The sequence below is a fragment of the Tachyglossus aculeatus genome, chromosome 14 (genome assembly GCF_015852505.1).
Source record: "Tachyglossus aculeatus isolate mTacAcu1 chromosome 14, mTacAcu1.pri, whole genome shotgun sequence".
Classification (NCBI taxonomy): domain Eukaryota; kingdom Metazoa; phylum Chordata; class Mammalia; order Monotremata; family Tachyglossidae; genus Tachyglossus; species Tachyglossus aculeatus.
The window spans coordinates 53,092,127-53,106,769 of NC_052079.1; the positions used below are offsets into that span (position 1 = coordinate 53,092,127).

Below are 14,643 nucleotides of genomic sequence, written 5' to 3' on the forward strand. Positions count from 1 at the left end.
TAACATATAAATATATATATATATATATATATATATATATATATATGTTACACACACACATTCACACGAGAGGTCTTAGAACCACTGGTTGGTGGTGCCCCTCATAAGAGAGATGCATCCGGTAATGGTGGAGCAGCATATTGATATGTTTGCACATGGGCGCTCGGTAAATACAGTTGACTGATGTGTGTTTGTGTGTGTATGTAACATATATATATATATATATATAAATATACACACATTCACACGAGTGGTCTTGGAACCACTGGTTGGTGGTGCCCCTCGTAAGAGAGATGCATGCGGTAATGGTGGAGCGGCAATCCACTCAATCAGTCAGAGGCATTTATTGAGCTCCTCTTGAGGGCCAATCAGAGGACAACAGAACACACATTCTTGCCCTCAAGGAGCTGACACTTTAATGGGCCACTCTTCCCTCCTTGCCCCAGTTAATAAGCGGGGGTCACCGGGCCCTTTGTTCAGCAGCTGTTCCCTCTCTCCCCCAAGCCGGTCGGCAGCAGAGTGCGAGGGAGAGGCCTGACAGAGAAGCACGTGGCTCAGCGGAAAGAGCCCGGGCTTTGGAGTCAGAGGTCATGGGTTCAAATCCCGGCTCTGCCAGTTGTCAGCTGGGTGACTTTGGGCAAGTCGCTTCACTTCCCTGGGCCTCAGTTCCCTCATCTAGAAAATGGGGATGAAGATTGTGAGCCCACCGTGGGACAACCTGATCACCTTGGAACCTCCCCAGTGCTTAGAACAGGGCTTTGCACATAGTAAGCGCTTAATAAATGCCATAGTTATTGTTGTTATTTCCAGAGGGGTCATACAAAGCTCCCTTCTGGGGAACAGGGACCATAGTCAGTCAATCAGCGGAATTTGGGGAGCGCTTACTACGTGCAGAGGACGGCAGCGTGGCTCAGTGGAAAGAGCAGGGGCTTTGGAGTCTAGGGGTCATGGGTTCGAATTCCGGCTCCGCCGATTGTCAGCTGTGTGACTTGGGGGCAAGTCAGCGTGGCGCAGTGGCTTTGGAGTCAGAGGTCGTGGGTTCAAATCCCGGCTCCACCAGTTGTCAGCTGTGTGACTTCAGGCAAGTCACTTTGCTTCTCTGGGCCTCAGTTACCGCATCTGTAAAATGGGGATTAAGACTGTGAGCCCCCGCACCTTGTAACCTCCCCAGCGCTTAGCACAGGGCTTTGCACATAGTAAGCGCTTAATAAATGCCATCGTTTTTTTCTCTGGGCCTCACTTCCCTCATCTGTAAAATGGGGATGAAGACTGTGAGCCCCCGCACCTTGTAACCTCCCGGTGCTTAACACAGGGCTTTGCACATAGTAAGCGCTTAATAAACGCCATCGTCTTTTTCTCTGGGCCTCACTTCCCTCATCAGTAAAATGGGGATTAAGACTGTGAGCCCCGCCCGCGTGGGACCCCAGCACTTAAAACAGTGTTTTGCACATAGTAAGCGCTTAATAAATGCCAGTATTATTATTATTATTATTATTATTATTATTATTACTAAGGGCTTGGGACAGTCCAGTACAACAGAGCCGGTAGACGTGACCCCTGCCCACTAGGAACTTACAGTCTACAGGCCTGTAGCCTGTCCCTTTGTTGCCACCCGGTAGCCAAAGGGGAGAGCAGGAGTGAGTGATCCCTTGAGGGGCCTCATCCATCAAGCAATCGTATTTATTGAGCGCTTCCTGTGTGCAGAGCACTGTACTAAGCGCTTGGGAAGTCCAAATTGGCAACATATAGAGACAGTCCCTACCCAACATCCTCACTGGGCACCCCCCCACTCACCCCGAAATGCCTGTTTCTGACGGCGCCGGTGTCCCCCTCCTCCTCAGGTCCCGATGTCACCTGCAGATGGTGGACGGCGGCGGTGACGATGGCCATCGGCTGGCTCCGGGGGGACGACGCCGCGGTCCGGTCCCGCTTCGCCGAAGTGGAACGCGTCCCCAAGGCCCTCGAGACGACCGAGTGCGTGAGCATGTCACTTTCCCTCCACCCCCGCCCCCGGAGAAGCGGGGCGGGCGAGCGGGGTCGGCGGGGTTGCCCCCGGGGAGAAGAGTGGTCGGAGCCATTAGGGAGTAGCAATTGATTGTGGCGTCTAGACTGTGATGAGCCCACTGTTGGGTAGGGACCGTCTCTATATGTTGCCAAAGAACAAAACAAAACCTATTAACCAGATAAAATCTCCTCAGAAATCTCCAGTGGCTACCAATCAATCTGCGCATCAGGCAGAAACTCCTCACCGTGGGCTTCAAGGCTGTCCATCCCGTCGCCCCCTCCTACCTCACCTCCCTTCTGTCCTTCTCCAGCCCAGCCCGCACCCTCCGCTGCCAATCTCCTCACCGTTCCTCGTTCTTGCCTGTCCCGCCATCGACCCCCGTCCCACGTCATCCCCCGGGCCTGGAATGCCCCCAATCCCTCTGCCCATCTGCCAAGCTACCTCTCTTCCTCCCTTCAAGGCCCTACTGAGAGCTCACCTCCTCCAGGAGGCCTTCCCACACTCAGCCCCTTCCTTCCTCTCCCCCTCATCTCCCTCTCCATCTCCCCCATCTTACCTCCTTCCCTTCCCCACAGCACCTGTATGGGGACGAGGGGAAAGCAGCGTGGTTCAGTGGAAAGAGCCCAGGCTTTGGAGTCAGAGGTCACGGGTTCTAATCCTGGCTCCGCCACTTGTCAGCTGTGTGACTTTGGGCAAGTCACTTCACTTCTCTGGGCCTCAGTGACCGCATCTGGAAAAAGTCATCTTCTAGACTGTGAGCCCACCGTTGGGTAGGGACCGTCTCTATATGTTGCCAACTTGGACTTCCCAAGCGCTTAGTACAGCGCTCTGCACACAGTAGGCGCTCAATAAATACGATTGATTGATGGGGATTAAGACTGGGAGCCCCACATGGGGCAACCTGATCACCTTGTATCCCCCCCAGCGCTTAGAACGGTGCTTTGCACATAGTAAGCACTTAAAAAATACCATCCTTATTATTACAATATGACAGTAAACACATTCCCTTCTCACAGTAATAATAATAGTAATAATGATGATGGTATTTGTTAAGTGCTTACCGTGGGCCAAACACTGTTCTAAGCACTAGTGTAGATACAAGATCATCATCAATTGTATTTATTGAGTGCCTACTGTGTGCAGAGCACTGTACTAAGCGCTTGGGAAGTCCAAGTTGGCAACATATAGAGACAGTCCCTACCCAACAGTGGGCTCCCAGTCTGAATCCCCATTTTCCAGAGGAGGGAACTGAGGCCCAGAGAAGCGAAGTGACTTGCCCAAAGAACCCCAGACCGCGTCCCAATGGTGGTTCCCCGCCTGCTCTCTTCCCCCGTCAGGAATCCGCTGGTGAAGACGGTCTTCCACGTGTGCAGAGCCATGCACGCCTCGCTGTCCGGGAAAGCGGAAGGGCAACAGAATTCCTTCTACCACTGCGAGCGGGCCAGTAGCCACCTGTGGAACAGCCTCACCGTCAGCGGCAACGGCAGGTCCAGCCCGGGCCTCAGTCACGTAAGGACCCCAAACCATCATCATCATCATCATCATCAATCGTATTTATTGAGCGCTTACTGTGTGCAGAGCACCGTACTAAGCGCTTGGGAAGCACAAACTGGCAACATATAGAGACAGTCCCTACCCAACAGTGGGCTCACAGTCTAAAAGAGCGGGAAGCCGTCACCCGCTCGGCCTCCCACCCGGCCTGGGGAGAAGTTGCGGCGCAGTTGTAATTGTGGTATCCGTTAAGCGCTCCTTCGTCGTGCGTTCAGTCGTATTTAGCGCGCGCTGACGGCGTGCGGAGCGCTGGGCTGAGCGCTTGGGAAGTCCAAGTTGGCAACATCTAGGGACGGTCCCTACCGGACAACGGGCTCACAGGCTAGAAGAGGGTGGCGAGGAAGGCCCGCGAGTAGGGCGGAGGAATCTGGAAGCGCCAAGAGCAGCAAGTAAACATGGCTTTGGCCTCTGGTTGGAGGAATCTTACCTCCTTCCCTTCCCCACAGCACCTGTATATATGTGTATATGTCTGTACATATTTGTTACTCTATTTATTTATTTTACTTGTACATATCTATTCTATTTATTTTATTTTGTTAGTATGTTTGGTTTTGTTCTCTGCCTCCCCCTTTTAGACTGTGAGCCCACTGTTGGGTAGGGACTGTCTCTATATGTTGCCGACTTGGACTTCCCAAGCGCTTAGTACAGTGCTCTGCACACAGGAAGCTCTCAATAAATACGATTGATGATGAATCACCAGCTAAGATTATGGCCAGACCCTGCTCCGGTGAGCCTGGAGGTGCTGGGAAATTCATCTTGCCAGAGCCAAGTCCGCCTCATCCCGGAGAGCGGGGAACCAGGAGACATCCGAGAGCCAGTTAGAGAAGCAGCGTGGCTCAGTGGAAAGAGCCCGGGCTTTGGAGTCAGAGGTCATGGGTTCAAATGCCGGCTCCGCCACTTGTCAGCTGTGTGACTTTGGGCAAGTCACTTCACTTCTCTGGGCCTCAGTTCCCTCGTCTGGAAAATGGGGATTAAGACTGTGAGCCCCCTGTGGGACAACCTGATCACCTTGTATCCCCCCAGTGCTTTGCACGTAGTAAGCGCTTAATAAATGCCATTATAAAATGTGGCTCCTGGCAGGGAACGAGGCCCTGGGCCTCGCTCTTCTGCCTTCTGGGTTCATTCCTTAACCATCCCGCTCATTCCTGGGTCCTACTAGTCCCCATTAAGCTTTTAATCGCCAGTGGCTCCGTTTGTGGCTCCGGGTTGTGTGTCCCGTGTTTTCTCTGTTTTGTTTTTTTAATGGTATTTGTTAAGAGCTTACTAAGCACCCAACGCGGTTTTAAGGGCTGGGGAGGGAACAAGCTATTGAGGTTGGACACAGTCCGCGTCCCACGCATTATGTGCCAGGAACTATACTAAGCGCTGGGGTTGAATTGGAAGTAGTCTCTGCATCACGTGGGGCTCCCCGTCTTCATCCCCATTTTACAGAGGAGGTAACCGAGGCACAGAGAAGTTAAATGACTTGCCCAAGGTCACCCGGCAGACAAGGGATTAGAACACAGGTCCTTCTGACTCCCAACCTGTGCTCTGACCACTAATAATAATAATAATAATAATAATTGGCATTTGTTAAGCGCTTACCATGTGCAAAGCACTGTTCTAAGCACTGGGGAGGATACAGGGTGATCAGGTTGTCCCACGTGGGGCTCATAGTCTTAATCCCCATTTTACAGATGAGGTAACTGAGGCGCAGAGAAGTTAAAGTGACTTGCCCAAGATCGCACAGCAGACATGTGGTGGAGTCGGGATTCGAACCCATGACCTCTGACTCCAAAGCCCGTGCTCTCTCCACTGAGCCACGCTGCTTCTCTAGGCAGGCAGGGCCCCTTCTCCAGACCTGTATTCGCCCCTCTCGCCTCCTTGTTGTCGGGGAACGTGCCTGTTGTTGATCTCTGCCTCTCCCAAGCGCTTAGTACAGCGCTCTGCACGCAGTAAGCGCTCAGTAAATACGATCGAATGAATGGTGAGGGCCCTTCTCGCCGCCTGCTCTGCTCCGGGAACGGCCCGGCTCCCTTCCCACTCTCCTCTCTCCCCTCTCACTCCCTCTTTCACGGGAGTGAAAGGCCCCAGTCTTTACCCTCAGGGCGCTTACAGTCTAGTCTATCCTACTTACAGTCTCCAGCTTCTCCCGAAGGAGGAAGCCCAGAAGCAGCTGTTGGGTCTGGTTGGCCACTGTTGTGCATTGTAGTTGCATTGCACGTTCCGGCAATACTGGTGCAATGTTCCCACAGTGCATTACAGAGACCCGCTCCTCCGCCGCCGCCGCCTGCCGCCTCTACCACCTCTCCGGCCCCCCCAAAAAAAATGTTGAGAGCCTACTGAACTTCCCTTCCCAGACTGAGCCCCTTCTTTCCTCTCCCCCTCGTCCCCCCTCCATCCCCCCGTCTTACCTCCTTCCCTTCCCCACAGCACCTGTATATATGTATATATGGTTGTACATATTTATTACTCTATTTATTTATTTATTTATTTATTTATTTTACCTGTACATTTCTATCCTACTTATTTTATTTTGTTGGTATGTTTGGTTCTGTTCTCTGTCTCCCCCTTTTAGACTGTGAGCCCACTGTTGGGTAGGGACTGTCCCTATGTGATGCCAATTTGTACTTCCCAAGCGCTTAGTACAGTGCTCTGCACATAGTAAGCGCTCAGTAAATACGATTGATTGATTGATTGATTGAACTCAGAGAGCACTGTTCTAAGCGCTAGGAAGACTCCCGTAGAGTTGGTAGACCCGTTCCCTGCTCTCGAGGAGCTTACGGTTGTTCAGGTGGGAAGAGACGGACGCCGAAGCAGGCAGGAGGAAGCACTGGATTGTAAAGATGCTACACCTACAACTATCAGTCAGTCCGTTGTATGTATTGAGCGCTCACTGTGTGCAAAGCGCTGTACTAAGTGTTTGGAAGCATACGACGACAGATTTCCTGCCCACGACGAGTTTACAGTCTAGAGGGCCTGTGCCCATCTCAGCTCCTTTCGCTCACACAGCCCTAATAATACTAATAATGGCATTTATTAATCAGTCAGTCAATCATACGTATTTATTGAGCGCTTACTGTGTGCAGAGCACTGTACTAAGCGCTTGGAAGAATACAATACGACGACAGATTTCCTGCCCACGACGAGTTTACAGTCTAGAGGGCCTGTGGCCATCTCAGCTCCTTTCGCTCCCACAGCCCTAATAATACTAATAATGGCATTTATTAATCAGTCAGTCAATCATACGTATTTATTGAGCGCTTACTGTGTGCAGAGCACTGTACTAAGCGCTTGGAAGAATACAATACGACGGCAGATTTCCTGCCCACGACGAGTTTACAGTCTAGAGGGCCTGTGCCCATCTCAGCTCCTTTCGCTCACACAGCCCTAATAATACTAATAATGGCATTTATTAATCAGTCAATCAATCAATCGTATTTATTGAGCGCTTACTGTGTGCAGAGCACTGTACTAAGCGCTTGGGAAGTACAAGTTGGCAACATATAGAGACAGTCCCTACCCAACAGTGGGCTCACACTTCCTAGTAGGCACTTACTATGTGCAAATCACTGTTCTAAGCGCTGGGGAGGTTGCGAGGTGATCAGGTTGTCCCACGGGGGGCTCACAGTCTTCACCCCCACTTAACAGATGAGGGAACTGAGGACAAGAGAAGTGAAGCGACTTGCCCAAAAGTCACACAGCTGACAGTTGGCGGTGCCGGGATCTGAACCCATGACCTCTGACTCCAAAGCCCGGGCTCTTTCCACTGAGCCACGCTGCTTCTCTAAGCCCTGCTCAAAGCCCTGTCTTTGGCCGAGCGACTGGGGAGCTGGAGCTCGACGAACCTAATTCATCATCATCATCATCATCATCAATCGTATTTATTGAGCACTCACTGTGTGCAGAGCACCGTACTAAGCGCTTGGGAAGTACAAGTTGGCAACATATAGAGACAGTCCCTACCCAACAGTGGGCTCACAGTCTAAAAGACTGTGAGTCTAATGCTAACGAGGAGAGGACGTGAACAGCCATACGGGGAGGGTCCCGGCGTAAATGGCGGACAAGTTTTAGTCCAATCGTGAGGACTTCGGGCTCTCCCCTGACCATTCCCAGGGATGGACGGGGCCCTATCTCCGGGAAGCCCCAACCCGGAATGCCACTCTCGGCCTCAGCGGGTTGGCCTACGACGGATGGATCGCACGCTGACCCCAGCCCACCGCCCCCGATTGGGTCTCGGGTCACGTCTTGGGGGGCTCCTCTTGAGGCTTGGGGTGGGGGCCTTAGTGGGGGACCTGTTTGCTTCCCCCCGCCCCAGCCCCCAGGATCTCCAAGCCTCTCTCCGTCAGGCCTCCCTGGACTGGTTCAGCCATACAGGGTGGAGGGGCTGCTTTCCCCCATTTTCCCTGCTAATTCTGTTGTAGCATCTCCTCCTGAGTGCTTAATATGATGCTCTGCGCATAGTAAGCGCTCAATAAATGTCGGTCGGTAGATTATCCCCCCCTCAACGAGCTGGCCTCACGCGACCCCGCCCCCCCCTTTCCCTTTGGCCCTGGCTCCGGCAGGGGATCCAGCTGCTCGCCTGCGACTTGCTGCTGTCGCTGCGCACGGCGCTGTGGCAGAAGCAGGCCGGGCCCGGCCAGGCCCTCGGAGAGACCAACCACGCCTCCGCCCCCGAGCTGGCCGGGTTCCAGCGGGACTTGGGCAGCCTGCGCCGGCTGGCCCACGGCTTCCGGCCCGCGTATCGGAAGGTGAGGGGACGGGGGGCACGGAGGGAACGGCTCGGGGGGCGGGCCGGGGCGGGAGGCGGCAGCGCCCGGCGACCTGCGTTGCTCGTCTCCCCCCAGGTCTTCCTGCACGAGGCCACAGTGCGCTTGATGGCGGGCGCCAGCCCCACCCGCACGCATCAGCTCCTGGAGCACAGCCTCAGGCGGCGGACCCCGCAGGGCGCCAAGCACGGTGGGTCCTCCGGGCCTCCCTCTCGGGGGGGGGGTCCGACCTCTGCGCCACCCCCTTCACCCCTTTGTCGTGCCAGTCGGTTTGGGGCTCTGGAGCGGCGGTGCCGAGCCGACCGGTTTCCCGATCCTGTGGCGGACCGGGAGACCGATGCTTTGCCGGAGGATGGGGTGCTATCCAGCGCTTAGGACAGTGCTTTGCACATAGTAAGCGCTTAATCAATCAATCAATCGCATTTATTGAGCGCTTACTGTGTGCAGCGCTTGGGAAGTCCAAGTTGGCAACATATAGAGGCGGTCCCTACCCAACAGCGGGCTCACAGTCTAAAAGGGGGAGACAGAGAACACAATCAAACATACTAACAAAATAAAATAAATAGAATAGATGTGTACCAGTGAGAGTAATAAATATGTACAAACATATGTACAGGTGCTGTGGGGAAGGGAAGGAGGTAAGATGGGGGAATGGAGAGGGAGACGAGGGGGAGAGGAAGGAAGGGCTCAGTCTGGGAAGGCCTCCTGGAGGAGGTGAGCTCTCAGTAGGGCCTTGAAGGGAGGAAGAGAGCAAATGCCATCATTATTATACAAGTCAGGGCCTGCCTTCAATAAGGGGTTGTGCGGGACTGGCACGGTGCCCATCCGTGTGCCCGGGGAGGCGTTCCGGGTCTGCCCCGATGGGTGAGCGCCCCGACGGGGAGTTGCCCGAAGGGGGAGGGATCCGACTCTTCCCGCTCCCTGTCTTCCAGGTGAACTGGAGGCCTTGCCGGGCCAGCGGGAGCGGGCCACTGCCATCCTGCTGGCGTGCCGCCACCTCCCCCTGTCCTTCCTGTCCTCCCCGGGCCAGCGCGCCGTCCTGCTGGCGGAGGCCGCCCGCACCCTGGAGAAGGTGGGAGACAAGCGCTCGTGCAACGACTGCCAGCAGATGATCGTCAAGCTCAGCGGGGGCACCGCCATCGCAGCCTCCTAGCCCTCCCCGCCCCTGCCCAGCCCAGTCCCGTGCCAGGGGGCTTGGGGTCACGTCACAGGCTAGGTCCCCGGGACGGGCGGGATTCCTCGGCTATCCCGGACCCCCATCCCAGCCCCGAAGCGCGCCGCCCGCCTTCCCCTCCCGTCTGGCTCTCGCACTCACCCTGACCCCCGGAGCCGACCGGGGCACCGGTTTACCCTCTCAGCCGCCCCCCCAGCGGGATCAGCTCTTCCTTGGGCTCCCTGGACTGCTGCTGCCCACCAGGAACCACTTTGGGTTTCTCCTCCTGGAGGGGAGACTGTGGGGACTGGGTGGAGAATCCCCCGAGGAACAGAGAGGTGTGCGTTCCCGTCGGTTCTGCCCCGGGACTTTCCTCTCCCCTTCGATCCCAGAACTATCCGGCTAGGCTTTCCCCGGAGCTTTTCTCCTCTGGGCCCCCAGAACAACGGGGCGCCTGAGTGGTTAGTGCAGAGATCTTCTGCCTCTGCGTTTTTTATACAACTTTTTATAGCGACACGTGTGGCTCGTTGAGACCTAGGGAAAAATAATGTGCAGTCCCCTCTCCCGGAATACGTTTCCCCTCTCTCCTACCCCAAGAAGCCAGCTGTGGGCCTTTTGCGAGAGCCCGGAAACGAGTGGTAGGAACCGGGGGGACATCTTTGGAGGGAGTAGAATGAAATGATTATTTTTAACCTTTTTTTTTTTCGTAAATGCATCATTGAATGGGCTCATTCCCATTCCTGGGGGAACAGAGTCAAACTCTCAGCCCAGGTGGCTTTCAGTAGCCCCCCAACCGGTTGATGAGGGGGGCGGGCCAGAGTTTAGCCCCAAATGAAAGTAGGGGTCCTGGCGGCTTGGAGCCTTCCAGTTCCCAGCTTCTGAATCCACCCACCATTTCTCAGCGGAGGAACCCGCTGTTGGAAGGGGCCCAGCCTTGAGGCAGCAGTCACTTGACTCAGTTTCCCCCTTTCCCGGATTGGGCCGAGGCCCACCCAAAATGCTTTAGCTGAGCTCCGGGTAGGGCCCCTTCTGCGACCTGTGCCTTCCACTCTCCTCTTCCTCCGCGCCTCCTCCCCTTCTGACCCTCCTCAGCGGTGGCAGAGCAGGGCAAGACTCCTAGCCCTGGTTTTTACAGAAAAATAATCATTGGAGTTTTCCTTTTAGTGGAGTCTGGTGAGGATCATGGGAAGACAATAGATTTCTGCCCCGGCCACCTCCCCATCGCCGATGGTTGCGGATTTGGGGCGAGGGGGGGAGGGTATTGTTACCTTTCCGTCTTCTGTTCTCTGAACTTCGAGTCTGATTTACCTCACGTAGGGGATGGTTTTTCCTCCCAAGTCGAGTCCGGCTCCTCAGGCGCAACCAGGACTCTGGGGCGTGGGCCGCTCCCGTTCTGCCCGACGGCTCCAGGACCCGGAAGCGGTTGATGCCTCAGCCTCCGAAGGGAGAGGGAATAAGAGCAGGTGCCTTGTGGCGGACCAGAATTCACCCTCGCGGCCTCCTCTTGGGCAGGGCTTCGGCGACGGCCCTCCACCAGGCACGCCACGGACCCGGGCATTTTGAAATGCCTCATCTTGGGGGGTGTTTCCGTCTTCCCCCACCCCCGTGTCTACCGTGGCCTGGACTGCCGCCGCCCTCGGCTTGGAAACGCTTAGGGAAAACAGGGCTCCCACCGTCCCGTACCCCCAAGGCCTGGTGGTGAGACCTTGGCGGGAACGGTTGAGCAATGAGGGCAAGACCCGGACGAAGTTGAAACTGGGGAAAAGCAACTTCTCCCCCCAACCCTGTAAGCAGTCAACCCCCGGCCTCGAGGTGTGGGGGCCGAGCTCCCTCGCCCCCCACCCCGGGCCTCCAGACGCTGCCCGTTTTATATGTTGCATTTATTTATGGACTTGACTGGCCTTCCGCGCGTGGGTCCTACACCCTCTTTGTTTTGTATGTGTACACGCTCGCCGAGCCTTGATTTGTTGTAATGGGAGTGGGAGGGTGTTTTTTTCGTATAAAAAGGAAAGAGGCTAATTTATCCCAGTTGTAGGTGGGGAGGGGACCAACGGGAGATGGTGGAAGCACGTTTCTGGCTGATGACGTTGATGTTGAATCGTGCACCTTTGCCCCCTCTCAAACTGGGAAGTAGAATAAACCAGATTGGTACCACCTGGACTGATGCTTGTGTAGACAGATTGGTTTGATGTCTGTTTGATATTTATCTTCCCCCCCCGGCCTTTGATTCATTGAACGAAGAATCGGGGACCCTGAGGGTCATTGGGGCCATTCTCCTGTTTCCAGGCAGGACTCTGACCCGGTGACTGCGTATCTTTAACTTTTAGACTGTGAGCCCACTGTTGGGTAGGGACTGTCTTTATATGTTGCCAACTTGTACTTCCCAAGCGCTTAGTACAGTGCTCTGCACACAGTAAGCGCTCAATAAATACGATTGATTGATTTAACCAAAAAGGAAAGGCGATTTCTCCATTTGGGGATTCCTTCATTTATAGCTAACCGAGGGTGGGCTGACAGGTTGGTTGGAATATAAAAATGATGGTATTCGTTAAGCGCTTACTCTGTGCAAAGCACTGTTCTAAGCGCGGGGGAGGTTACAAGGTGATCAGGTTGTCCCACAACAGGGGCTCACAGTTTTAATCCCCGTTTTACAGGTGAGGTAACTGAGGCACAGAGAAGTTAAGTGGCTTGCCCCAAGTCACACAGCTGACAGTCCCGGGATTTGAACCCATGACCTCTGACTCCAAAGCCCGGGCTCTTTCCACTGAGCCACGCTGAATATGAGTCTCTTGGGGTTCGACCTCAGAGCCCAGGGGGATTGCTGGTCCTCACATAGGGTGACCGCTTTGTTTAGTTTATAACCGGTCTGTTATTTGTCCAGCATCGTGGGCGAGGGAAAGGGGCCAACAATCCTCACTCTTTATATCCTTCCCTTTTTTCTTCTTTCCCAACTATGACCAGCGGGACCTAGGGGAAACAGCGTAGGCCTGAGAATCAGGAGACCCAGGTTCTAATCCCACTTCGTTCATTCATTCATTCAATTGTATTTATTGAGCGCTTACTGTGTGCAGAGCACTGGACTAAGCGCTTGGGAAGTACAAGTTGGCAACATACGTTGCAGATTTATTACTCTATTTCACTTGTACATATTCACACATTCTATTTATTTTATTTTGTTAATATGTTTTGTTGTCTGTCTCCCCCTTCTAGACTGTGAGCCCGCTGTTGGCAACATATGTTTGGACAGATTTTATTACTCTATTTCACTTGTACATATTTACATCTTCTATTTATTTTATTTTGTTAATATGTTTGGTTTTGTTGTCCGTCTCCCCCTTCTAGCCTGTGAGCCCGCTGCTGGGTAGGGACCGTCACTAGATGTTGCCACCTTGGACTTCCCAAGTGCTCAGTCCAGTGCTCTGCACACAGTAAGCACTCAGTAAATACGATTGAATGAATGAATGAACATCTAGAGATGGCCCCTACCCAACAACGGGTTCAGTCTAGAAGGGGGAGACAGACAACAAAACAAAACGTATTAACAAAGTAAAATAAATAGAATAGTAAATATGTACAAGTAAAATAGAGTAATAAATCTGTACAAACATATATTCAGGTGCTGTGGGGAGGGGAAGGAGGTGGCTCGGTCTGGGAAGGCCTCCTGGAGGAGGTGAGCTCCCAGTTCCACTTGCCTATTGTGTGACTCTGGGCAAGAAGCAGCGTGGCTCAGTGGAAAGAGCCTGGGCTTTGGAGTCAGAGGTCGTGGGTTCAAATCCCGGCTTCGCCACTTGTCAGCTGTGTGACTTTGGGCAAGTCACTTCACTTCTCTGGGCCTCAGTGACCTCATCTGGAAAATGAGGACTGTGAGCCCCCCGTGGGACAACCTGATCACCTGGTAACCTACCCTGCGCTTAGAACAGTGCTTTGCACATAGTAAGCACTTAATAAATGCCATCATTATTATTATTATTGACTTCTCTGTACCTCATTTTTCTCCTCCTTTCAAATGGATATAACATACCTCTTGACTTCCTTAAACTGAGCCCTGTGTGGAGCCACCTGATTGTCTTGACCGTGAGCCCCACGTGGAACAGGGACTCCAACCCCATTTGCTCGGATCCACCCCAGCGCTTAGTATAGTACCTAACGCGTAATAAGCGCCCAACAAGATACCATAATTAATATTATTTATTATGTCAGCGCTTAGCGCCGACCGATCAAGCGCTTAGTACAGTGCTCTGCACACAGTAAGCGCTCAATAAATACGTATAGACTGTGAGCCCACTGTTGGGTAGGGACTGTCTCTATATGTTGCAAGCTTGTACTTCCCAAGCGCTTAGTACAGTGCTCTGCACACAGTAAGCGCTCAATAAATACGATTGATGATGATAATGATGATTGATTGATCAGTGGCCACCAGGGGGCAGCAGATCCCGGGCCTGTGCCCCTTCCTCCTCCTACGGCGTAGTCATTCATTCATTCATTCATTCATTCATTCATTCATTCAATCGTATTTATTGAGCGCTTACTGTGTGCAGAGCACTGGACTAAGCGCTTGGGAAGTCCAAGTTGGCAACATCTAGAGACGGTCCCTACCCCACAGCGGGCTCACAGTCTAGAAGGGGGAGACAGACAAGCAGCCTCGTGGCCCTCGGGCCTTGGCAGAGCTGCGGTGGCTCAGTAATAATAATAATAATGGTATTTATTAAGCCCTTACTATGTGCAGAGCACTGGTCTAAGCGCTGGGGAGGTTACAAGGTGATCAGGTTGTCCCACAGAGGGTCTCACAGTCTTAATCCCCATTTTACCAATGAGGGAACTGAGGCCCAGAGAAGGAAAGTGACTTGCCCAAATACTATTACTACTACTAATAGTATTTATTATTTCTAATTTATTATTAATGATGATGGTACTTATTAAGCACTTACTATGTGCAAAGCACTGTTTGAAGCACTGGGGAGGTTACCAGGAGATCAGGCGGTCCCACAGGGGGGCTCAGTCTTCATCCCCACTTTCCAGATGAGGTCACTGAGGCCCAGAGAAGTGAAGTGACTTGCCCAAAGTCACGCTAAATCAGGGAAAAGGTCCCCAAATCCACCTGCAACCCAAAACTGGTAGCTCCAAAGGCTCTGCCTGGGGCTGCCAGATGGACTATGCCAAATCCGCTGTCCCTTAACTGCTGTGTG

General features: G+C 53.4%; 1 protein-coding gene across 1 annotated transcript in view; it reads left to right on the plus strand.

Annotated features, from left to right (window-relative positions):
- SREBF2 (sterol regulatory element binding transcription factor 2) overlaps positions 1–11,618 on the plus strand; it is a 71,428-nt gene extending 59,810 nt beyond the window's left edge. Inside the window, exons 15-19 of the mRNA XM_038756193.1 lie at positions 1,842–1,974; positions 3,343–3,514; positions 8,101–8,286; positions 8,383–8,494; positions 9,237–11,618. Of these exons, the coding sequence (XP_038612121.1) occupies positions 1,842–1,974; positions 3,343–3,514; positions 8,101–8,286; positions 8,383–8,494; positions 9,237–9,457 (824 nt within the window). The 3' untranslated portion in view covers positions 9,458–11,618. The remainder of the gene's footprint in view (positions 1–1,841; positions 1,975–3,342; positions 3,515–8,100; positions 8,287–8,382; positions 8,495–9,236) is intronic.
- Positions 11,619–14,643: the final 3,025 nt, after the last annotated feature.